Consider the following 26,930-nt stretch of genomic DNA (forward strand, 5'->3'; position numbering starts at 1 on the left):
CTAAAATAAAATAACATGTAGAGAAAGAACTTCCAAGACAGTGGCAACATCATAGAGCACATTAATGTCAAAAAATGTAAAGCTAATACTCCATTCAAGCTAATATACGAAGGAGAGATGTTGGTGTAGAAAAACTCCAACCCAAATGCAAACCTAGTGTTCTTCAATGCTTAGGCTTATCATCCATTCAAGCACCCCAATTGCTATATATTAGCTTCCCTGCATGTTGCATCCCATCATTTAAAATACGGATATAAGCAAGACAAGCATGCTATACATTAAACAGATGTCACTATTACTGGTTTGAGTAATTGTCAATTTTAATTAGTATCAAATTACCCAACTAACAACAATTGCTTGTGTAGAGTGAGTCGCAACTCTATAGCAGATAGTAAGAACTGCAGAAAAATAATCATAGAGACCAAAGACACTTATTTCATGAGAATCTATTCGTAAGAAGTTAGATAATTACAACTAACAAAGTAAATTAGCTAATTCGCGAATTAGCATCCCATGTTGATTCACCCTAAACAAACATCCAAACAGAAACCCCTAAGCACAAAATCCCACTATAACCCTTAATCACCCCCTAAGCAAAAAAGTTACCCAATTACACTATTCGTAAAACAGAAACAATTTTCTAATTTTAATCACCTATCTACCAGTTTTGTTGCTTTACAAAACACAAACAATTAATAGACTGGTAGTCATTGGGTTAAAGGTCCCAACCTGATTTACTTGTAAACGAATAAGTCTACATGATAATATGTAGATGTTTACACCACAAAAGGCACTCTTCATCTGACAGTGAAGTATATGGCTTATATTCAAAAGATCTTCCTACTTTGCATAGAGACTAAACATTATAACCTATATTAGCATATAACTTGTATTCAAAAGATCTCCTCTAGATAAACCAATCAAACATGAATGCCTCAAATGCAGAAACAAATAACTAATTAAAAGTTTGAACTGAATATGCATTAAAGACTAAGGTGCTAATCTCAAATCTTTTGAGATGAACCGCAGATGAGATCCAACTCAAATGACTTCTGAGGGGAGTTCGTACAAGAGTAGAAAAACGAAGAGTATCAAGAGAAATTTGACAAAACTTCAAGGTATATTAGTCTAAATATCAAGTCTTTGACTACATGTTTAAAAATCATCCATATCTTCCATTCATGTCACACTGTATTGACCAATTACAATTATTTCCTTGAACAGAAATTATAAAAAGGGAATATTTTGAAAGTATTCAACATATATAGCTCGAATGATTAGGCGTGAGAAGCTAACATCACCGAGCATCTCCGAAATGAATCTGCAAAACTCGGAGATTCACTAATGCCGCAATTCCAATACCAGAAGCATGAAAGAAAAGGGGAAGGGGTATGTAAAAATTTCATACATAAAGTTGAATCCAGCAAAAGCATGATACCAAATCCCATCTTGGACATCCCCTCTAGGAGTCTGTTTGTGTTATTCAAAGAATCAGGAATCAGTAACAAAATTCCCTACATCAGTATAAATTCAAGATCGACAAGCTCTGCAACATTGCCACTGCAAGACTCTGGAAAACGTTGAAACTCTTTCAGATTTGACTTGAATCCCTCCCAAAAATAAAGCGTCTTGTCCAGTCTGATACTACTAACGCCCTTGTGCGCCAGCTGACTTGTTTACTGTTCAAAGCATTTAATGAAAAGCTTTAGTAACTTGATAATCAGAATGCCTCAGGAGTCTTGTATTTAACTTTTTATAATATTAAGCAAAAGGAAACTCACTACCTTGCATAGACAGAATACCACAGCCATTGAGAGCTGTGTCCAATTGAAACCCAATCCCCAGGAAGCTGTGCAGCTGTTTGCTCTCCTCCTAGAGGAGCAAATTGACCTAAATGCTTGTACCTTGAGGAACAATCAACCATGTAGTAATGAGAAATTAGAAAAACATTGACCAACCAATGAAAAACATAGAACCATTGATCATTTCATCATCATGTGAAAGTAAAGAGCACATAAAAGCAAAGCTAGTAAATTAATATGATCATGTTACCTAAAGGGTTTGAAGCGATGGCGCCCTTCTCCCCTGAACCTGATGGGACCCTCTGGGTTTTTCTCACACTCTTCCATCCGATTAAAGCACTTGGCCAGGTAGGTGCCTTGCTGAGATGCAACCTGATATGCGGTTTAAGAAACCTGAAGTCATATAACTGAAGAGACAAAATCAGATAATAGAATGCCACATGCAAATAACATGACATGCACCTGCGCTGTAGCAGGAAGAAATTTCATCTGGGAATCCACTTTAGAGAGTACGGTTTTTAGTTCTTCGATGTTCAGTTCAATAGATTCTTTTTCAACATCTTCCTTGGACCCTTTCAACAAATCAGCAATGTTGTGCATCTGTTGACTCTTTAGATATAGCTCTACCTGAGGGTATCTCTCACAGATATCATCCAATACCTCCTGAAATTCTTTGACAGTAAGAGTTCCTGAATTGTCTTTGTCAGCCTTCTTAAATATTGCTGCGATATCTTCCTGAAATGCCAAAACTCAAATAACAATCAACAACAGGACGAAAGATAACATCTGAAATTCTAATAAATGGCAAAAATCACGCAAGTCCTAGAATATCGATAGATTTTAGCTTATGAAACATTCAGCTAGCTTGGCAAGGCAATAAGTACTGGTGAGGACAGAGTTATTAACCAAGATGCGTGCTAAGTGTATAAATAATATGATATAGATTTTACTATTTCATCAAAGTTAAATAGATCTATTACTCAATGAAGAACAATAAAGAAACAAAAGCCAAGTGTAATGTTACAAACTTAACAGTATTGATACGGATAAGTCTCCATAAGAATGGAATATAGCCGGTGTGTTGCACATGTGTGAAAACATGCACTAGCAACAACGTCCAATATTAATTAAATAAATGATGAAGAAATACCATGACTTTTCGCTGGTTTATTGTAGCACAATCACCAAGTGCATACACGTTGTTAGTTGCTTCAACTCTCAACCATTCATCAGTAGCTATGGCACGTCTGTTAGTCTGTTCAGAATAATTCATGTCGAGTAAATAATAAATGAATGTAAAATTGATTTGCTGAAAAATGAATACAAACTACAAGAGAAACATGATTTGGAATATTGAATCAAAACAATATAATGGCAAATTTCCCAAAGACATACCTGACCAATTTGTGACATAAAATCTCTTATAAATGGACGAGTGCCAATACCAGTTGACCAGACAGCCATTCCATATGGAATTGTAGTAATTGCTCCTCCATTTTTCATTTCTTTAGTAGAAATTTCTTTCTCGGATACCTTCACAACCATGGATCCAGTTTTCACATCAATACCATCTCTTCCGAACTTCTCTTCAGCAAAAGCAGTAATTCTTTTATCAAACCTGAAAAATGAGCATAAGAATGAAAACGTCTAAGTACGTTCTCTTTTAAACCACCCACCCATGGACCCACCCACACGTAAAAAATCCATGACTGAATCAAATACTTTCGAATGTGGAAATGGCTACTGATAAACACAAACAAGGGACAGCAAAGCATCGTTAAGTAACTTGCTAATAAGGAGAAAGGTGTAATGAGAATTTCATGCTCACATGCTCAAAATATGATCTCCAGCCTCCAGAAGGGTAATTTTAACTAGATCTTTTATCCCAGGATATATGTTGACCAAATCCTCAGTGACATAGTCATGTAGTGAGGCTGCAAACTCCACTCCAGTTGGACCACCTCCAACAATAGCAAAATGAAGAATTCTCTTCTTTTCTTCTTCACTTACACTAGGCAAACTTGCTCTCTCAAAGCAGTCAATAACGGTTCTTCTAATCTTTTGTGCATCTTCAACTTCCTGCATAGTACGCACACATGTCCTTGAGATAACTAAAAACTTTGTGCATAAACAATATCCAATCACACCTAAGAATTAAGTTATCATTCGATTTGACCCCTTCTACTCGCCTTACTATTTCTTAACTGGATGAAGAACATTGCTTTTTTGAAAAAATAAAGTACACCATAAATACATGACAACATGATGAACAATATGATGAAAGAAGTTACCTTCAAGAAATGGCAATTCTCCATCACTCCGGGAGTATTAAATGTGTTGACATTTGCTCCCACGGCTATGATTAGGTAGTCATAGTCCACCACAAATTCTTCTTTCTCGTTCAAATTATTACTTATATTAGATCGACAGTAAACCTTCCTGTGTGCTGCGTCAATCTTGAGACATTCTGCTTCACTAAATTGCATGTCCATCTTTTTCTGTGTGAAGGATAACAAGGAAAGCATTTAGTTGCATCGCATCCACCAGTAAAGAACATAGCATTAAGCAAATTTCTATACTGGCAATCTATTTACCAGAATATGTATCTCCTAGTGGCTACTAGCAATTCTTCACCAACCAACATAGTCATTTATCACGTGGCACAATCTCATAAAAGTGTGCTCTGTTGTTTCAGGGAAAATATAACACATTGGTGTGACAAAATCTCCAGAGAAAATGCATGTACCCACCTGCCCATGTATTTTCTCCAGACAAAATATAAATGCATGTTGTACATGTAAGATAAGTTGGGGGAAACCAACACTTTATGGTTAACTGTTAACAGTGATCAATCTCTGTAAATAACGATATAGGGGGGAATGGCTTGAAATTGAAATTTATATGGAATATGATCTGTTTGGAGAAATTTTTCTCTTTAAATACTTCGCAAGAGAAAATAATAATAATAAAAGGAAAACAAATCGGATATTGAAAAGGTTAAATAAAATTTGCTTCCCTCCTCTCTGAATTTTTTTTAAAAAAATCCCTGAATATCCTAAATATATATAAGAAAAATAATTTTATCATCTTGTTTAGAAATGCATGGGCTAATAAATCAAAAATAATTTTTTTCAGGATTAAAAAACATTGTTTTCGTAGTTTCAATGTAATATTATTTTGAAAAAAAAATTTCTCTTCTTAAAAATTGATAAAAAAAAAAATCATAAAAAGCAAAGGTTTTAAGAGGTGCTGCGTTTACCAAGCATCGCTGGCATCACAACTAAAAACCGACTAATTCAATTTAAGTAAGGTAGAACAATGATAGTGGCTCTCCTACCAAATTCAAAAGCCACTAGATAACAATCCAGTGTTTGTGTTTGGTGGTTTTTTTTTATTCTTTAATTATTTATAAGTATTCTTTTAAAATTAATCAACAATCTCATTATGCAACAGTAAGAAACAAAGAGCAAGTGAATATTTCTGTTTTGATGATCACCTTCCTGAAAATATTGCGGACGGGTTCGACAATGCTGCGAGCTTCCACGGTGCCACAGGTAACACTAGGCAGCAAAGGAGTGAATGCAAAGTAATTGCGAGGGGAGACCACATGAACCTCATATTTGGGGTTGTCCAGGTTCCTCAAGAAACTCGTGCCAGCCCACCCAGTTCCCAGCACCACCACCTTTTTCTTCTCCGTCGCCGCCGCCGCTGCTTCAGATGCGGCAACAGCCTCTCCGTAAGCTACAATCCCTCCACCACTGCATCAACCAAACCATTAACTGATTCACATTTTCATTCACTCATAGTATTGTGTCTCACAAATCACCCAAATAAAATCCATTGTATTGTAACTGCCATTTAATTATGGATTGTATAATAACATTATTGATTTTGTATGATAATTATTTTAAAAGTTATATTTACCGAATCGAATGTATGATAATTATTAATTTCAGATCACTACCTAAGAAATTATTACATGATTTTGAACCAATGTATGTCCATAGAGTTGAAGTGTTGATTAATCTTTACCTAACATATAATAGAGATTTTCAATTTATAAAAAAGAGTTAGTAACATTCAATTATGTGTCAGGTAAAGATTGATCGGATCATAATAATTTTATACCATGTACTAATTTCTGATCAAAATTAATCACAGCTTTCCATTTTACCATGTCAGAACACAAGATACATTCCTCCTATATGGGTTGAATTCTATAAGATAGTGTACCAATTCTACAGTTCTGCATAAGCCTCGTAGTCGTAGATCTGTTCACTCGTGAAATATCTTTCTATGTACATATTCAACATAAGTTGTATCTTGAATACAGAACAGAGCATAGTTTGATGCAGAGGGTCGGAGAATAATTTTCAAAATATTTTAGAAAAAATTAGCTTTATTGCAATACGTGGATCTGCCTTAAAAGCGAAATTCACCGAACCAGAGGTGAAAAATAAGATAAAGGAAGCACGACGAAAAGTGAAAACAGAGAACAAAAACAATTTCTATTTGTGGAAAAGAAAAAGAAAAAAAGTGAAACGAAGGGAAGGGTTAGAAGTTGATGGTACCTTACGGTGGTGCAGAGGAGTACAAGCTTGAAGTTGGACCCATGATCGCGGAAAGCTCTAGAAACTCGATCAAAGAAAGTGAAACTCCGCATTTTTTGTTACTGCAAGGTTTCGTGCGGATTGCCCGAAATTACAGGAAGAGAGAGAGGGGTCTGGTCTATGTCTTTGTATGCGAAATGGAAGTTACGAAGCAGGAACCGCGTGAGGTGATGGCTTTATTTTATTGAAAAATAATACTTTCCTGAAAATTATGATGTTGCCACGTAAAAGAAGAAAAATGATATATATTTAAACCTTAGTTTTTAGTAACTCGAGGAGATAGACTTCATAAATATTAACTCACTAACACATATCTTTTAAGAATAAAATCAAGATCAATGCTAATGTTAAATGGAGACATTCACATCCATCAAGGAAATAAGGCCACAACTCTTATCACTTAGTCTTCCTTGAAGATTTGTTTTGATATGTCAATAAATCCTATATTACTTAAGAATCAAAATTAATAAGAATTTATAAATATCTCTTCACTTAACCAACAAGACAATAAAATTGGGAAGGCTCAAATAACCCTAAAATATTTAATTATGAACTAACATTAGTGTATAGTCTCTATTTTTTTTTTCTCTTAAAAGAAATTAGTAGGTAAAAAGTAAAGTAGCAGCCAGCAGGTTAATAATATATTAAATACACGGACAATTCTAAATTCTCAAATTATAAGTATTAATGCATTTTATATTGTCAAGATATTTAATATATTTAATTTTTCACTTAATGCTTTCTTTATAAAACAATAACTCAATAAGACGATTTATAAAAAATATTATTAGAAGAGTAATATTACTCAAAATTATTAAATATATATATGATTTGTTTTTTTTTTTGGTATACTGATTTGTTCTTCTTTGATTGATTGTTAGTTTTTACATGTTAGGCTGGCAGTCAAGCGAAGGACACACGTTTACGATTTATGCCTCGGCTTCAATCAATCAGATTACGATCTTGAAAAAATAACAATAACCCTACCCAATCATGTAAATATCAAACTTTGTTGTATTGTTATTTGTTAATCAATCATAGATTATTAAATCATTAAAAATATTATCTAACTAGTTAAAACTTAATAATATAAAACATTATAATGATGAAATATCAAATTATTATTATTATTTTCTTGGTTGAAGGACACTTCTTTTGTCTGTGTATTGTTATTATTATCAAAACAAGGATTAGAATTTAAGTATAAATGAATTTTATATTGATAAATTAATACTTTATTATATTACAATTTAATAACGTGTTATTCTTTTTTTTTATAATTAATGTATTAAATAACATAATACTATTTTGCTAAACAATAATATAATTCTTTCACTCACGTTACATTGAAAATAATTTCAACAAATGACAATAATTTAGGGAGGTTTTGGTCGCTTGGCTGCTGTATGAATTGACTGGAATTAATGGGTCATGATTTCTAGAAGAATGATAGGTTGTTGGATCGAAAATCTAGAGAGAAAGGCTTGCCAAATGCCACCAATTATTTATTGCACACTCATTCACTAGACTATGATCATGACCTTGTTTGCAGCAAGTGCAAGGCTTGCCAACAATTTTGGACACTCCTGAAGATTCAACCAATACTTTGGGGAGAACTTTGATTACTTGTTACATAAAAAAAACTCAACGGGATTCTTCATGCCTTGTTGGGCAATTGATAATGTCAAAAGGTCATGTTAAACTTTTAATTTTGATAGCATACTTGAAGTGTGAACTTTTAATTTTGACCTTTTGCTTGCGCCAATTATAAAAAAAAATGTAATTTTTATTAGAGATCACTGTCCAAAGCATACAGTAATCCTGAAATTAAGTATGCTTTTGTCCAAATAAAGAAACAATATGTTTAAGTTGGACAAAATCACTAGAAACAGAAAAACTTTTCCTTGAAATTAGTTGGTCCACGTGTTTAGTGATAAATTAAATGTGTCTTTGATTCATCTCATTCTTGAAAACCAACTGTTTTATTTTTAACAACTTTTTGAGAGATTTTATTTATCTGAAACAACCATTTACCAAACATGGGCCTCGCTGATGTCCAGCTTGATGGGTTGGGTATCACATTCTTGGGTTGATGGGTTTAAGTTGTCTAATTGAAGCCCAAATCTATACTTGTTTGAAAAATCCCCTTCCCTTTATAAGGTAATTCTTTAGCGCACCTCAATTTTTCTTAGTGCACCTGTAAATTTCCTTAAATCTCCCTTTTACCCTTCTTCTCCAAACACCACCACCCAACGCTTCCACCTTCATTGACCATATTGCATCTCCAACGTCACGACTTCCAAGTCATGACTCCACCATTGCACCTTGTTCAAATCCTTAGATCTCGTTCAAATCTTCAGATCTTGCTACCAGATCTCCTTTGTTGTGGCTTCAGTGTCATGCCTCCACCATCACACCTCCAACTGATCCATAATTCTTCTAATACAATTACAAATTGATCAATCCATAATACAAATGTATTTTTGTATTAAGGATTGACCAATATGTAATTGTATTTTTTTATTACGGATTAATTAATCCGTAATGTTTTTTTTAATGTATTACGGATTGATCAATTCAATGATGTACTTTTTGTATTATGGATTGACTAATATGTAATAAAAAAATATATTACAGATCGATTAATCAATGTATTACAGATTGACCAATTATTAATTGGGGATGGTGAAGTGCGCATAGTTTAAGGTTGACGAGGGCATGGTGCGCCAAGCAATAAGGGATCTGGAAATTGAACACGCATCCAATACTTTCTTTATTGATGGAATTATAGAGTTGTGATTGAAAGTGGAGGAGTGAGAGGGAAGGGGTGGGGACAAGGAAAAGGAGGTTAATGGGGAAAGTGGTGACGAAAGAGAAAGTGAGAGGGAGAGGCTTATGCTTCGAGGCAGAGGCAACACCCTTGTGCACAAATCGGGGGCGACACTCCATTTAGATTAGGTTTGTGCTTATTTGAATTGAGCTTGACTCGTTATTAGTCTTGCTTGTTCGTGGCGATCGTGAATGGTGCCACCATAGTCACGCATGACGATGGTGCCATTGCATATAGATTTGGGGTGGTAGAGGAGGTGGTGACACGATTGATGGGTCGTGGTTGGGTGGCATGCGTGTCAATCTTGGGGATGGAGGTGATGGCTCGACAAGGAGGAAAAATGGGGTAAGTGGTAGTGGTTGCGCATATGGAGTCGTTGACGTGACTGATGAAGGTGGTGGGAGAGAAGAAGAAGGACAAAAAGGAAATATTAAACAATTTAGAGGAGCACCAAGCAAAAATGGGGTGTGTTAAATAATTTTTCCTTTATAAATAATGAAACTTTGTCAAATAAAATTCAATTTTCCCATGAGTGTGACACTACAACATTGTTCTGACAATTGATTCCCGCATCATCCAAATTGTTTTGTGCATTTTTCATATTACTTTTGGAATGGTCATTCCAGAAACAATATAAAAGGTGCATGAAATAATTTTGGAAGTGCAGGGAAAAAATACTCCTTCTTTAGATGCTTTTCTTAACCCACTATTTAACTAAGTAATCATCAGATTCTGAATGGATCAAGTTACCTAAAATACAAAAAAAAGGTGAAATATACTATTTCAACCAAGTTATGGTTATGTGAAACTATAAATAATTTTGAAAAATAAAATTATGCATGCACTAAATTAAGCATAAGTGTAAAACCAATAATTTCCCCCTAGGTCCCAAATAACTTATATGAAGATATACTTATGAGCAGTCGAAATAATTTATTTATATTCCAACTAAAGACCCTTCCTTATGAACAAAATAGATCAATCTTGGAAGAGGTGTTCTTCTCCTAATTGTTGATCTACATTCTTGAATCTTGACCCAACATCCTTGCTCCCTAGCGGGACTATGCACATATACGTACCTTACACTAGTGTTGTAAGTGAGACCATCAAACGAACTGTGATTCATTATGAACTTTTTATGTTCTTTCGTGCAATCATGGGAAAAATAAATCAAATTCTATTGTGTTTTTACAACATGTTGATGTAAAGTATCAATAGTTATGAACTTTTCCACGACCCTATGAACATACAAACCACTTCATGGAGATGTCGTTTCATGCTTGAATAGTTGAATAATGTATAACCATCCTCACTACTACGAATGCTAATTGCCACGTATACCTGTAACACATTATTATTATTTGGATATGGAAGGAGGGATCCGGGATGAGTGCAACAACCCTACACAAGAATAGTATATTATTAATGAAACATTTGAAAGTTTGGGTTTCGTAAGTTTATTGTCCATGGATTATAAATTTAATAAAACGGTAACCACATCCGAAACAGGCAAGCACCAAAACCCTACTAAAATTTTTACAAAAAAATTAATAATAAAAACACACATTTCTATTCTCCAGTTTCCCCGTTCACCAACCCCCAAAAAACACAATAATCCACTCTACGTCAATCTCGAATTAATGTCACATTAGTTGCAACTGATCTCATCGGAAAACACCTCGTCATCATTGGAAAGTTCTTTATACCTCGACAGAGATATATCGATCTCAATCAAATTCTCTTCATCAAAGTTAAACTCCAAGCCTCTTTTCCTCTTGCATCCATCAAGAGCTATCTCAATCAACCCTTCTCTGTCTTCTTCTTCTTCTTCGCCCCACCGGAACTCAACGCCATCCGGCGAGTTCGAGTCTCCGATAGTCGAAAACCCACTTTCCAATTTGCTATCTGAATCGAATTCCGGGTAAAATTGTGACAACGAAGGGTACCTCATGATACCCATGTTATCGTCTACATCATCCCCTACTTTTTCACCTTCACCATATTCTTCATATATCACTTCTAACGGTGCTTTCACGTTCCATTCTGTTGATGTATGTTGTAATTCAGTTAGTTAGTTAGGAGTTAGTTAGTGATTCATTTTGAAGTTAGTTTGACAACTATGAAGTTTGTTATAGCTACATGTGCAGTGTGTATAAAAATAATAGTGATCATCAATGAAAAGAAGAGTGTGCAGAGTGTGCATAAGGTTTTTTTTTTTCAGAATTCTAAGTCCCATCTATTTTCTCTCAATCAATTCTTTCATCATCTTATCTTATTCTCTAGCATAAAGTGACAGTGAGTGCATAGTGTGAGTATGTGTGAGAACTTTATTGTTCCAACAAACTGGTATTCAAAGCTGAGGTTCAAGATTGTTGGATACCAAAATTGAGATGGTTTCCTCGAATGGAAATTTTCCAACTTATATGCCTGTTCTCATAGGCAATAACTATGATGATTGGTATGCTCAGATGAAGGTAACCTTTTGATTTCACGATGTGACAGAAGTGGTGCAAGAAGGGGTTCAAGAACCTGAAAAGAAGCCAACTGATGCAAGGTGGCTCGTCATGATTTGATGAAAAGAGATATAAAGGCATTGTTCATTATTCATCAGTGTGTAGAAGCAGATAATTTCTAGAAAATTAGATCTGCTGATACTGCAAAGAAGGCATAAGATACTCTAGAGAAATCCTATGCAGGGGATAACAAACTCAAGAAGGTGAAATTGCAGACCCTGAGTAGGCATGAACTTCTACAAATGAATGATGAAGAAAGAATTGGTGATAATTTCCTGAAAATTTATCTATACTTTTTTAAAACTAATTCACAAGAAAGGTTGAATTTTTCATACTAAACAAAATTTGTAAGAAAATACCTAAAAATAAAACAAAATTTCCGCTTAAATAAGGTTTTGTTACATGTAATTTAGTATTTTTTGTTCATGTAAAATGTTTTATTTTTAGTTCTTATTATTGAAATTACACATTATGACCATTACTTTGCTGAGGTTAGCAAAATATCACATCATAAAACTCATGAGCAAAATACACATCAATAAGGTCACATCATGTTACTATAGAGGGATTAAATATAAAAAATTTAAAAGAACTAAAAATAAAAATAAAATTAAAATTAAAAGTACAAAAAAAATTATTGGAACATAAACTATTTTTTTTTACATAGAGTAAAAGAAAAAAGTAGCAAATTTACAAGCATAAAAAATTAAGTTTTAAATACAATGTATGATTTTAATTAAAATTAATATAAAATAAAAATCTTAAATAATAAAAGTATTTTTTAGTAATTACACATTTTCTCAACAAATATTTTTTTATTTAAATTTTTTATTATATATTAATTTTTAATTAAAATTATACATTATATTTAAGGCTTATTTTTTTCATGTATGCAAAATTGTCACTTTTTTCTTTTTACTCAATGTAATTTTTATTTTTCATTTTTTCCTTATAAATTCTTCTTTTTTAGTCTCCATAATTTTTTTTAGTTTGTTATCATTTTTATTTTTATTTTTGCCCCTCTATTATAATGATGATATGATGTCAATGACGTGTAATTGCTAATGTAGCCTTGATGACATGGTATTTTTCTAATCACCTTTGAAATTTGAAATTTTGTAAAATTATACAAACATTCTTTGTTTTTCAAACCATTATAATAATCTCTCTTGTGAGGGGTGTTGGAGTGTACTAATACATAAGAGGATGTTAGCTTAATCTTGTCAAGTATTAAGAGGGATGTACTGTAACATATAAAGAGGCATCGCTGTAATGTTTTCAAACATAAGGAGAGTTAGTGTACAAATAGAAAAAAAAAAGTGGAGTAATATATAATTTAAAAAATGTTCAGGAAGTGTGAGTGTAATTTGTTCAATTATATTTTATGTATTATGTTTATAAAAATAACTAAAAAAACTAATTAAAAGTTAAAAATTTGATAGTTGAATGCTACAAACTAAGTGTAACTTGTTAGATTAATATCTCATTTTCGTATTTTTAAAAAATATTTCAAAATAAGTGTTATATTAGATTTTGCTGGTTTGACCATGAAATTTGTCTTCTCTACTTTGTGAGTAATTGTGGGGTAACTTCGTTGATTCCAAATTGACTTGCCATTACACTGTAAGGATTAACTTGAGCAAAAGTAATGAACAAGAAAACTCAAATAATTGACTGAATAACTTTTGTGTTTTATTGATAACAGTAAGGGAAAAAACAAAAATGGTATGTTGATAACAATCGACTAATAACTCAAACAAAAACTGAAAAGAGAGAAAAACAGCCCATTTCGTGGTAACAACTACGAGAAATAAAAAAAAAAAAAACAATCCTAAATAATAGGACTTTATTTTAATAAAGAATTTGCAACGTTTCTAAAACCCCCTAAAACGCAACAACCACTTCCAACATACATTTGAATAATTTGATAGCGAGGACACTCTAACACTATCTTTGGAACGTTGAAATTTATTGTTATCAATTTTAGTGGTTAAATGATACTACTCTTCAGCATTGCCAAAAAGATAATGAGATAATCATTAACGTACTAAAAATTGAAAATCATTAGGCGTTTGTTTGACAACAATAAAAAGTTGTCAAAGTTTGGCTGGAAAAAGAAAATGCCAGAAGTATATGAAACATATAGCTAAAAGATTTGATAGTATTTATTAACTCTTGATAGTATTATTAACAAAGCCAGATCAATTATCAGTTGGTATACTCTGTTCATAACTAAAGAAATTGCTAGGATCAACAGTTATTTTCACAATCACTAATCTTTCTAAACTTTCCTTAAATAACTTGCTTGCATATATGACAGACTGGACGAAGTTTGTTGAATTACTTGGATGTTTGGCACCAATATCAAGATCTCTATAATTGAGAAAACCTTGGAGAGCTTGAGACATGAGAGGTCATGAACTTATAAAATGACCTTGAATAGTTCATGTAACGATTATTGGCCTCAGCACCATCTTCAGTCCAAAACAGAGTACTGAATGAGGAACAAGTTCCCTGCCCTGTGAGGAAAAGTGGTTGCTTGTGGAGATATCTCAGCCATTCTCCCTCCATAAGGGCTCCATTGCATCCAAATGTTGTTATATTTAATCATCAAATCCCAAATGGACTTTAGAGCCTCCTTTGGGATGGGGGTTTCCACAAAATCTGACTTGCTCTTGAAGTATATTGAAGGTGGCTCCTGAGGTGTTGGTAGCAAGGCTTCAATAGGAGTGCCAATTGGGAGAGATCATACCAAAAAAGAGTGGAATTGATCCAAGGCACTTGTGAGCAATCACTTTGCTTCAAACCCAATTCAGGGAATGCCTCACTCACCAAAGGAACAAGCCTTTTAATTGGGCCCAAAAACTGGCCTATGAAAGAGACTATCACTGTTCCATTGACCACATTAGGTTGGACCCTTGTGAGAAGATCTTTGTCCAAATTTGGTGCCACAAGTTGCCATTTGTAGGCAACATCTGTTGCATCTTCTTTTATGGATTTTTTCACTCCAAACACAGTCCTTGTGGAGGCACAGGGACTAGTTTAATCTTCCATGCAACAATGACACCAAAACTGGCCCCACCACCTCCTCCTATGGCCCAAAACAGATCCTCCCCCATTGACTTTTCTGTCTTAAATAACACCATTGGCATTGACCAATTTGGCATCAATGATGTCATCCACAGAAAGACCATATTTTCTCATCAAATTCCCATATCCACCCCCAGAGAAGTGGCCACCAGTGCCCAAAGAAGAACACACCCCTGCTGGGAAAGCATGTACATTGCTTTTGTTTGCTATTTGGTAATTAAGTTCACCAAGTGTTGCACCAGCCTCAACCCATGCCATGCCACTTTCTATGTCCAAATCAACCTCATGAAGAGAAAACATGTCAAGCACGACATAATTCACTTCTGAGACATATGAAAGGCCTTCAAAGTCATGGCCACCACTTCGGATTCTGACTTGAATGTCGTTTGATTTGGCACATTTAACTGTGGCTTGCACATGAGTCTCACTTGAGCAGTTATGATGGCCAGAGGCTTTGGTGAGGTTTGCGTTTTGAACCTCTTGTTGTGAACGTGCAAGTTCAAGGTGGAGTTGAATGATAGTGGCATTCTTTTGTGGGGTGTATATGATTTCAGAGGCAAGAGATGAATGGTTTGATTTCTTGAGAACATTTCAAGATTGAGGATAGTGTGAAAAGCAAGAGATTAATGGTTTGATTTCTTGAGAATAATGTTGTGAATTTGCCTGGAAAACAGACAGCATGAGCATTAGGGATGTTAGGAAAAAAGAAAAACACTCCATTGTTCTCATGGTAGAATACTAGAATGGGACCATGTGGCTTCTTGAGTTAGCATTGGATTCAATTGTGCCCTCCTGTGTTTGTTATGTGAGGAGCTCAAAAATTTAATTCTAGCAAAAAAATAATAATAATCATTTTGTGTATTAATTAAATAAAACTCTTGCAGTTGGATACTTATTACATAACAAGAAAGAAGGACAAGTTATATATATATATAATTTTTATCCTTCACAGTAATGTCAATAGCAACTGGAGTGAAAATTAATAATACTTTAATTAAATATATATTCAATTTTTATCCTTCACAGTAATGTCAATAGTAACTGGAGAGAAAATTTGACTTGGGGAAAAGCTAACGTTTCCTAATTATTAGTTTTTTTTAAGTTACGTTGCGTTTGTATTTTTAAAGTTTAATTGAGTAAAGTGCATGAATTATAATTATCCACAAATAGTAAAAAGAAAAAAACAACACAGAGTAAGCTAGACTATCTTAGTTGTCTATAATCTTACTGTTTGCTATTAATATAGCATATTTTAAATAGACTTTGTTTGTCTCTATCCATTTGTATATTAAAAAGAAAATAATTGATTAATTTATTGCTACAATTAACTATTATCATTTATTGTTCAAATTAATTTAATAATTTTTCAATTGATTTTTAAATTTTGATATTTGTAATCCATCTTTTTTTTTTATAGAATACATTTTTTTTATTTCAGCTATGGTGATAAAATTAATTCAAAGCTAAAAAGTTATTTGAAAACTAAAAAGATACTTAATAATTGAAAGTTAAAAATTTAACTTAATAAATCATATAATTTTTTGATAAAATTATATGTTAAAATAGATAAAAAAATTAAAATGACAAAAATAAATATATTTATATGTTAATTTTATATAAATTTTAAATTTATGTTATGGATAAAAATATATCCTGAGGTATTATAATTTTATTTTTTAATTAATTTTAAATCTTGTAATTTTCTATTTATAAATAAATTACTTTCATTATATTTTTAGTTTCAATTATCACATTTTTTTTTCACATTTATATTCTACTACTAATATATTATATCTTAAATTGTTTTCGATCAAGCTTAAAACAAAATAAAAAAAAATACACTTAAGTACACATTATATTTTTATTGTGTTAACTAACATAATAGTTAAAATAAATCATATAAAATAAAATTATTCAAAAAATGAAAAAAATAAAACATTTATTATTGTTAATTTCGTGTGAAGAATAATGTTGAAATAATAAATTAAATATTATAAATAGTAAAATAGTTAAAATAAAATAGTGTAGTATAAAAAAAATGCATAGGAGAAATGAAAGTTAAGAAAAAAAACAATTAATTTTTGTTATTCCATGTCGGAATGGTTGGCGAATCCCTTGGTGTGTCTAGGGGGCAATCCGGTGTGGTAGTGTCTCTGGTCTGTGAAATGTGAAGAGGTTGAGTTTTATTGGGTGTGTTTCTGGTATATGTTCATATGATGGCTACGCAGGTGCATGTGAGGTTGGATTGCTGGGTTTGGTTTCAAATACTTGCTGTGCAAGTCTGGCGGTGTATGAGAAGTCTTATGCTGATATTTCTTAGAGGGCCAATTCGTTGTCAGTGCATTCATCACAAATGTATGTTCTAATACAAGTGTGAGATGTTAAATGCATATATGATAGGAATGAAAAGATTGAATATCATGTAAATAAAAGAAAGATCTATAAACTTAAATCTTATTAAATGTTTAAGTTCACTTATTTGATTGTTTAATTATGATTTATTAGTGAGAATTTCTGTGTTTACTCTCCCGATTGCCCAGTAAGAGCTTAGTTAGGGTTTTGAAAAGGTTACTATTGGGGGTACCAGTAGGTGTTATTGTTTTGGAATTTGGTTTATCGAATGCTGAGGTGTTGTTATAGCAACACGTTTTCTGTCAACAAAGCTTATGAAAGAATTCCCAACTGCTACTCCAAGGCTGGCATAGGATTGCGGCTTCTGCAGATGGATATATGTTAGCTTTTGTTTGACTTTCCGGGCTTAGTTGCAGCATTTAGAGATATATGTTTAAATTTAAATTGCATTGTATATGTCTTGTTTTCACTTTTCAGTCATATGGTGCATCGAGCTTTTTGTTTTGGGGAGGAAAAACTGTTATCCTCATGTTTTTGTACACCTTGTGGGCCAAACCATCATCAATAATATTCTTTTGTCTTTCAAAAAAAAATCTAAATATAGTCTTAATGTTTATTTATCCTCTGTAACTTGCTTTGAGTGTATCTACGATGATGTACATATATTCTTTAAGTTCCTCCTATATATGTTTTCCTTATGAGAAAGTGCAATTTATTGTAGTGATTTTTTAAAATAAAAATCAATGTATCCTTAGAACGGTAAAAAAAAAAGAAGCAAAAACATATATTTTCTATTACAAAGAAAAGGACCAATAACTGTGGTTTTGAAGTTGGATAAATATATTTGAACACCCAAAATCCTATTATAATGTAGTGAGAAAGGGAGAGAAAAGAAACAAAAACATAAGTATAATAGATGATATAATAATCATTTTGTCTTGATTGTTTTTTCTGCAAAAATTGGAGCATGTAGCATTACTCATGCAAAACTGTGCGCGATATCCATTGGCATCGATATTGCTTAGAGTCGTGGTTTCAAAAACTTCATTGTGAAATCAAACTCACAGGAGGCGACTAATTTACTGGTCATGGTTGTCCTGAATCCCATACTTGCAAGTTGAAAGAATTGATGGTTTTAGTTCGATTGGTGGGAGATTCAAATAGTCTCATACTTTGAGAAGTCAACCAAGTTGTGGATTTGCTAGACAACTTAGGTTATTCTATGGAGGGTCAAATGAAGATTTTGAATTTGTTCCTTCCTTTCGGTATTTTGCTGTTTTGGCATACGTTTCTTCCACTATGTTTCCATGTGATTTTTAGTGTTTCTTTCCTAGGGCTTGGCTTTTGCCCCTCTCATTCACAAAAAAGGAAAGTCATATGATATGAGCAATAGAAGGGGGAGTGCAACAGTGAAGTTTAATTTCTGAAATCCAGGGTATTTTGGGAAAACAACAAAACAAGGGAGTGTAAATAGCAACTCCCATGTTAAATTATAAATTGTGATTGGACTAATTAGTGCTTAAGTCTGAAAGATAGCACATGTTTTAGAGTTAATAAACTCAAACACTTCATATTTAATTTTCTCTATTTCACCAAATATCAGACTTTTATATTTGATCTCCAATACTTTTATTTAAAGCCATTAGCCATTATAATGATTAAAATAATCTAATTGATCTTACATATAATCAACAACTTGCCTTCCAAAAAAAAAAAAAGACATATAATCGACAACTATAAAAATAAATTACGGAATAGATTTTCCGACTAATGGGAAAGAGGTGGTATACTCTGCTCATGTCTGAAGAAGTTCTCGGGATCAATCTTAGATTTCACTCTCACTAACCTTCTGAAATTACCTTTGAAATACTTGCTCCCATTTCATTGAGCAATGTTCATGTTTGTTGCATTACTTGGATGATTGGCACCTATATCAAGGTCCCTATAATTGAGAAATGCCTCCCTTGGCGAATGTGAAACATATGGAGTCATAAATTCATAGAATGACCTTGAAATGTTTAGGTAACGATTACCTGCATCAACCCCATCTTGCCCCCAAGATGTTAAGTACTCAATCAAGAACAAGTTCCCTGCTCTATGAGGAAATGGAGTTTCTGATGGTGAAATCTCATGCATCTTTCCACCATAAGGATTCCATTCCATCCTCACACTCTCTCTCACTTTTAATCATAATGGACTTAAGAGCAGTTTCTCTAATGGGCCTCTTCACATAATCTGACATGGTTTTGAAGCTATGTGAAAGGGGCTCTTTGGGCACATCAAGCAATGGGGGTCCCAATTGGGTAATTGAACCAATAAAGGGTGGAGTTGATCCATGGCATTTCAATGCAGTCACTTTGCTCCAAACCCAATTCAGGAAAACTCTCATTTACCAAACTCAACATTTGATCACCTTGTCCCAAGAACAAACCAATAAAAGTAACCTGAATGGTCTTCTTATTGGCATTTTGAGTGCCATCAACCACATCATGCATCACTCTTATGAAAAGATCTTCATGCAATTTTGTTGCAATCAATTGCCACTTGTAAACAAGACCCTTTGCACCATCTTCCAACTCCAAGTTTCTCATCACTTTGAAAACAGTCACTTTTGGAGTCACAAAAACAAACTTGATCTTCCATGAATGAATGACACCAAAACTTCCCCCACCACCTCCTCTTATGGCCCAAAACTGATCTTCCCCCATTGACTTTCTGTCAAGTATGTTACCGTTTACATCAACCAATCTTGCATCAATGATATTATCCACACATGAGATTTCCATAGCCACCACCAGGAAGTGGCCACCAGCCCCCACAGTGGGGCACACCCCACCTGGGAAAGCATGAACACCACTCCTCTCTGCAGTGTGATAGTAAACCTCACCAATTGTTGCACCAGTTTCAACCCATTCTGTTCCATTTTCAATGTCCACATCAACTGATCCAAAATGAAACATGTCAAGAACAACAAAGGGCACGTCCGAAACATACGAAAGGCCTTCACAGTCATGGCCACCACTTCGGATCCTAATCTGAATTCCATTGCTCTTGGCACATACAACAGTGCCTTGCACATGTGACTCATCAAGAGCCGTCACAATAGCCAAAGGTTTTGGTGCTGTTGGTGCATAAAATCTGTGGTTGTGTGTGTGTGTTTGTGCAATATAGATAAAAGTGAGGGATTTTTTGGGGTGTAAATGGCTTTTGATATTGAAGGGCCTTGAATGGTTTGAAAGACATTGGAGAAAGTTTTCAAGGGGTGATGAATCCGAAGTTGCAGAAAGTAGAAAGGTTAGAGTTGTGAGGAGAAACCATAACGGTGTGATAGTGCTCATCTTTGTCGGTTCAGTGATTTGTGAGTTGCATTCAAGAAGCCACGGTTGATTATATCAAAGCTGAAATTGATAAAAATCAAACAATGCTACTATATACTGTGCTACCTTGATAAGCTAGTTACTACTACAAATAATGAAAGGACAGTTTTATATATATGTTTATATTTTTACATAAAATAGAACTTCTTTGTTTAATACGAAAACTCTGCTGATAGCTAGATAACGCATGCAGTTTAATTTTTTTTTTTTTGGAGTTGTCAATGTCTTATTAAAGGGTATTAAAAATGAATATGAAACATTTAATATATTTATGAAATATTAAATATTTTTGGTTTTTATGTATTAAATATTTTTATCTTTTTTTAACTAATACCTTTACTTATTCTTTATAAGAAACTTACCCACGTACCCAAATTAAAAAAAAAATCTTTATAAGAAACTAGAGATAAAAAATCTAATTAATAACAATACTTTACCTTAAATTTATTTAAACATATCAAATCACGGCAAACGTTACTTTTTAATTTATGTAATAAAATTTATTTATGAGTAGCTCTTGTGGAGTTACTTCTTATATTCATCTTTTTCAAACTACATAAAATATCCACCCTTCATAATCTTTTAAAATTATTCTTAAAATAATTTGATTTCTCTTCTTTATTTATATACGATAATCATATATAAAAAAAATTATACGATTTACTGAATCTTAATTAATGCATATCCATTAGGATTAAATTGTATGTGAAAAACAATGGATGTTGAAAAAGGCCCCAGAATTCCAGCAGTTTGAAAAGCAACTACAAGGTGATATAGTTAACATGATGCGCCAAATTTTTTCGAGTTAAATAATATATAATTTGATTTAAATGTTCAGGATTTTATGCAGTTACAAAAGTGATTGCAGAAAATTGATTTTAATGAATTTTACTATCTCTGTTCCTAAATATGAAAATCATTTTTTTTAATTTTATTGGTCCCTCTGTATAAGATTCTTTCTATGTTATTTTTTATTAATTATTTTTAACCAAACTATCCTTAATTACTTTATAATAAATATTATGAATTAAAAAGATAAATACTAGCTACATTCTCTTTTAGGATTGAAAAAGAAAACTAACACACATTAATTAGTTAATTAGGTTATAAATAATTAAGTTAAAAGAAAGATATGATGAGTCCCAATAAATTTAAGGATAATTTTGAAATAAAAATACAAGTTATTAACAAATTTAATATTATTAACTTTAGACAATTTTTTAAAAGAGTGTAAATTAGTTAAAAGATTATTCTATTTTTAGATACATGTATATACGATTCATATGCCAAAAATAAAATTTTTATATGATTTACTCAATCCTAATTAATGCATTTCCGTTAATATTAAATGGTATGTTTTTTTTTTTCTGCAATGTTAAATGGTATGTTAAAAACAATGGATGTTTTAAAACGGACCCAGAATTTCAGCAGTTGGAAAGCAACTGCAAGGTCATAAAGTTAACATCTAATGCCCCAAATTTTTTCGAGTTATTTTTTTTTATTTCCTTGAAAAACATATTCCTTTTCTTTGCTGACGTTGAAAAACAGATTCATTAAACCCTTACAAAATTAGAAATAAAATATTAAAATAAGATTATTTTGAAATAAATTATTAATGTGAGATTGTTTTAGTTATTATTCCATACAGATTTCTTATTTATTTATTTAAAAAATTAATAGAGGTTGGTTCAATTGAAAAAAAAAAATTGACTCTTATCACGTGAGGACATGAATTATTGAGTTAATGGGAGAATATTATCGGTAGGTAATTTGTAGCATCTTTATAAACTTTTTTTAAGCCTGGACTCTAAACAGTGATCTTTTGAGAAAAAAAATATTAAAAAAATTATTTTTTAAAATAAAATTGAATTATCTTTTATTCTTACAAATAAAAAAATCTGAATTTCGCAGCTGTGGCACACACAGTCTAATCTTAAAAAAAAATAATACCAAATTCGGGACACAATCTAATTTTAAAAAAGTTATTTCAGATTCCTAAAAAATAAGTTATTGCACATGGATGTTGTTTATTCAACAGCGGCTTCTTCAAAATTGAAAAACTTTTATAATTTAAATATAGTAAAACTTTAATGACTATGAGCACAAATCATTATTTAAATTATTTTAAAATAATTACTTTAAAATTAATAAATTTATTATATATGATAAATTATAATTAAATAACTGTATTACACTTATCCATACATAATCCTTTTTCTGATTTAGCAATTCATAATTAAAATAAAAGACTTAAAGAAAAAGGATAATAAAATAAATAAATTTAAATATATCAATTATAAAATAAACTTAAATCAACATATGATGTGTGTGAAATACAGATACAATTTTTATATTCTCTTCGGTCCATCATATAAAAAACAAAAATATATTTTATATTATCATTTGTTTTTATACAAAGAAGTGGAGTGAGTATCATTTAGTATCAAATACCATGGACTTTATATTCTCAGGTAGAATTTTATGTCTTTATTTGATTTTTTTTTCAATTATTACTTTTTTTTTGGCATTTGCATGTAAAGCTTAACTAAAGGGGCATAAATAGTTAATTAGGTTTGGGAATCAAATTCTTGAAAGTTACTTAATCAATGAAATCTGTGCAATGTTCATAAATCTTCCTGTGGTCATAGATCGTGACAAGGGTCAGCAAAAATTAATATGTTCTCACTTATTTGAGCCCAAAAAAGTATACTATAGAAGTCCAAGAAAAAAAAAAAAACCACTCAAGGAAACATTTTTATAGAAACGACGGATCCCATAGAGTTGACTTGACCTTCGAGATATATAAATCAAAGAGGACAAGTTAAAAAATGATCTTAAATATCTAATTATTCTTAATTTAATCTTACAAAATCAGTTTCTAAGTTAAGAATTACACTTTATTTATGTATTTTATCTAGTTATATAATTAACAACATAAAATCTCTAACATTTATTCCCTTCATTCTTAATTATATGATTTTTTTTTAGAAATTTATTTGTAATTTGTTATAAAATATTTTTTTAAATTTTTAGATACATTAATTATTTTTTCTTATATTCTTATTTAATTATTATTTCTTCAAATATTAATAAAAAATAATTAAGTACATAAAAAAGAAAATAATAATAATTTTAGAATGATAATAAAATTAATTAACAAAGTATTAATTAAATTAATTATTTTTTAAAAGAAAATGAATTAATTAAAAAAATCTTATTTAAGGACTGAAGGAGTATAATTTATTATTATTTTTTATAATTTCATTTTATTTCCTTATTCCAAATTCAAATTAGGTGACTTTAGATAACCGTATTGTATTTATTTGGTAATCATCACTATATTTCCAAATGGTGTGTTTGATAACCGTCCAAATAGAAGTAAGAAGAGAAAGGGAGGAGGGGAGCGTTGGAATGGAAACAACTTCCACGGTTAATTTGGCAAAAGAGAAATAAGATTTTTTTTTTTTTTTTAAATTCATGGACTCCATGCAGCAGAATTTTGCCGTATGACTAATTATGTTTTCACCCCTTTTGTACTTCTACTCAGTATTAATATTTTTTTTTCTTCTTTTATTCATCAAGCAATTTTAGTTCAATTTTTTTTCCTGTTCTATCCTATTTCTCTTCAATCAAACAATCTCAATTTTTATTCTATTTTTTTTCTTTTCTCACCCACCTACCTCCCCTTCCTCCATTTCTTTTCCCCCTTTCAAACACAGCCCAAGGGATACGATAATTTATTATAATACTTGGCAAAATCGTTAGTAGTATCATCTCTGACTTATTTTTTTATTTTGCTTGACAATGGGAGAAGACTTGTACATTTTCTCCATGAACTTAGGTGCAACTTTGACTCTTTGATTTTTCTGAGTCAATTGATAAATTTCATTAGCCAACCCCCTAGATGGTAATAAGTACCGAATGATGGTAGCTTCTTGGGTTTTGTTGTCTTAGAATTGTGATGCACAAAGAACTATGTGGTCCGAATTTGAATTAAAAAATTGGAAAATGCAGTGTTAGAGAAAAACAAGCTTAAATAATAGTGTCGTTATTCTACACCTTCACATTTTTTGGTTTTAATTTTCTACTGCAATGATCTTTTTGCCATTCATGATGGTTATAACTTTTAAGTTTTAACACAAGGTTTTTCATCACTGCTTCCTGCACTGCCTTATGAAAGCCAAATCTTCAGACACAAGACACTCCCTTTCTTCATCATTTTAAGTTTGTAATGCATCATAGATCTCTTCATCCGCAAGGGGTTAAAGAGCTTTAGTTAATACTACTTTATCAAAATTTTGTTAGGTTATAGTATAAATGTTATACATTTATAAAATATAGTTGCAACTCTTTCATTACCACTCATCAAATAGTCACAACAACAAAATCTCTTAATCACCTCTCATAATTGCCTAACCAATTGGCAGTTACAGCAACTGTGTGTCCATGTGTAATGATAGACTCTATTACGTCCTGACTCATTTTAAATATTTTATCATACTACTTTCTTACATGAAGTAAGAATTTTTATTTCGCATCCCCTAACAAAATTTTTGGATTCAGATGTTTCTGTGGATTGTCTTGATTTTCATGTGAGTACTTAAATTATATTGCTATAATTACAACGAATCGTGTATTTTGCTGGTGATATTCTCAATTTTGCTGGATTGTCTAGAGAAGAAAGGGGTTAGGGTTGCATATATTCGAGCTATCCAAGATATGTATGATAGGGTATCGACTAGTGTTAGGACACAGGGTGGAGAGTCAGACGATTTTCCCATCACAATTGGTTTACATCAAGGGTCAACCCTTAGCCCCTACCTTTTTACCTTAATTCTGGATGTCCTCACGGAACAAATCCAAGAGATAGCGCCGAGATGCATGCTTTTTGCAGATGACATAGTCCTCCTTGGAGAGTCGAGGGAGGAATTGAATGAGAGGTTGGAAACTTGGAGACGAGCTCTAGAAACACATGGCTTTCGCCTAAGCAGAAGCAAATCGGAGTATATGGAATGTAAGTTCAACAAAAGAATGAGGGTTTCTAACTCAGAGGTGAAAATAGGAGACCATATTACCCCTCAAGTCACACGGTTTAAATATCTTGGGTCTGTAATACAGGATGATGGGGAAATTGAAGGGGATGTGAATCATCGCATTCAAGCAGGATGGATGAAATGGAGAAAAGCATCGGGGGTGTTATGTGATGCAAAGGTACCGATCAAGCTAAAGGGAAAGTTTTATCGGACTGCGGTAAGACCGGCGATTTTGTACGGAACAGAATGTTGGGCGGTCAAGAGCCAACATGAGAATAGAGTCGGTGTAGCGGAGATGAGGATGTTGCGGTGGATGTGTGGTAAGACTCGACAGGATAAAATTAGAAACGAAGCTATTAGAGAGAGGGTTGGAGTAGCGCCTATTGTAGAGAAGATGGTGGAAAATAGACTTAGGTGGTTTGGGCATGTAGAGAGAAGACCGGTAGACTCTGTAGTGAGGAGAGTAGACCAGATGGAGAGAAGACAAACAATTCGAGGCAGAGGAAGACCCAAAAAGACTATAAGAGAGGTTATAAAAAAGGATCTCGAAATTAATGGTTTGGATAGAAGTATGGTACTTGATAGAACATTATGGCGGAAGTTGATCCATGTAGCCGACCCCACCTAGTGGGATAAGGCGTTGTTGTTGTTGTTGTTTTCTTCGTTTGATTTTGTTTTATTATCTTAAATGCATGTTAAAAATTTGACCGTTCTTAATGTACCTCAGTTGATTGATTAACTAGTAGCCATCCATAGTTAATTAGCAAAACTATTAGACAAAGTTGGTCTAAGGTTATAGAATGATTAAACTTAAATTCTTCATTAATAAAAATCAATCATTGCACTAATTGTTTCATCTTTATTCCTAACCATTGATTGCTAATAAAATTAGATGCGACTGTTCAAGTCATTTTAAGAGAATATGAAATCAAACAGCTGATTGTAAATGAAACCTTAGCCAGGGTCCACAAGAGAATCCCTTGTGCTGTCTTAAATCCTTTTGCTTAATTAGTGCTTTGGTTTCATCATATAAAATGATAGTGAGAGAGTGTGTGATGTCAATCAGAAGGTCCAAGCAGGATGGATGAAACAGAGCATCAACTTTGATGTGATCAGAAAATATCACTCATACTACAAGGAAATTTTACCATGAGATGTTTTAGAACTTGCAATGCTGTATAGGATTGAGTGCAAGGTTAGGCAGTGAATAGTCAAAAGGAAAGTAGGCTTAATGTCAAAAAGATAAGAATGTTATGATAGATAAGTGGGTACACAGACAAAATAGGATTAGAAATTCATTAAAGAAGTGCGGGTAGCCACTAT

At 32.4% G+C, this 26,930-nt stretch overlaps 1 protein-coding gene and 2 pseudogenes across 1 annotated transcript; all 3 read right to left on the reverse strand.

The window, feature by feature from the left end:
* Positions 1–1,101: 1,101 nt before the first annotated feature.
* Positions 1,102–6,564, reverse strand: LOC114419484 (external alternative NAD(P)H-ubiquinone oxidoreductase B2, mitochondrial-like). The gene is made up of 10 exons (XM_028385158.1): positions 6,374–6,564; positions 5,299–5,560; positions 4,094–4,300; positions 3,631–3,881; positions 3,198–3,420; positions 2,953–3,057; positions 2,265–2,537; positions 2,053–2,174; positions 1,785–1,904; positions 1,102–1,679 (listed from the first exon to the last, which is right to left on the reverse strand). The coding sequence occupies exons 1-10, from the start codon at positions 6,463–6,465 to the stop codon at positions 1,592–1,594; spliced, it is 1,743 nt and encodes a 580-aa protein (XP_028240959.1). The 5' UTR covers positions 6,466–6,564; the 3' UTR covers positions 1,102–1,591.
* A 7,392-nt stretch (positions 6,565–13,956) lies between these two features.
* Positions 13,957–15,532, reverse strand: LOC114420652 (annotated as a pseudogene).
* A 3,369-nt stretch (positions 15,533–18,901) lies between these two features.
* Positions 18,902–20,627, reverse strand: LOC114417809 (annotated as a pseudogene).
* Between the last annotated feature and the right edge of the window lie 6,303 nt (positions 20,628–26,930).

The sequence above is a fragment of the Glycine soja genome, chromosome 7 (assembly GCF_004193775.1).
Source record: "Glycine soja cultivar W05 chromosome 7, ASM419377v2, whole genome shotgun sequence".
NCBI lineage: Eukaryota > Viridiplantae > Streptophyta > Magnoliopsida > Fabales > Fabaceae > Glycine > Glycine soja.

Coding starts and splice junctions, on each gene's coding strand:
- LOC114419484 (XM_028385158.1), bottom strand. CDS start 6,465: ATGCGGAGTTTCACTTTCTTTGATCGAGTTTCTAGAGCTTTCCGCGAT. Junction 2,175..2,264: donor TTCTTCCTGCTACAGCGCAG/GTGCATGTCATG, acceptor ACCGCATATCAG/GTTGCATCTCAGCAAGGCAC. Junction 1,680..1,784: donor TGGTATTCTGTCTATGCAAG/GTAGTGAGTTTC, acceptor TGCTTTGAACAG/TAAACAAGTCAGCTGGCGCA.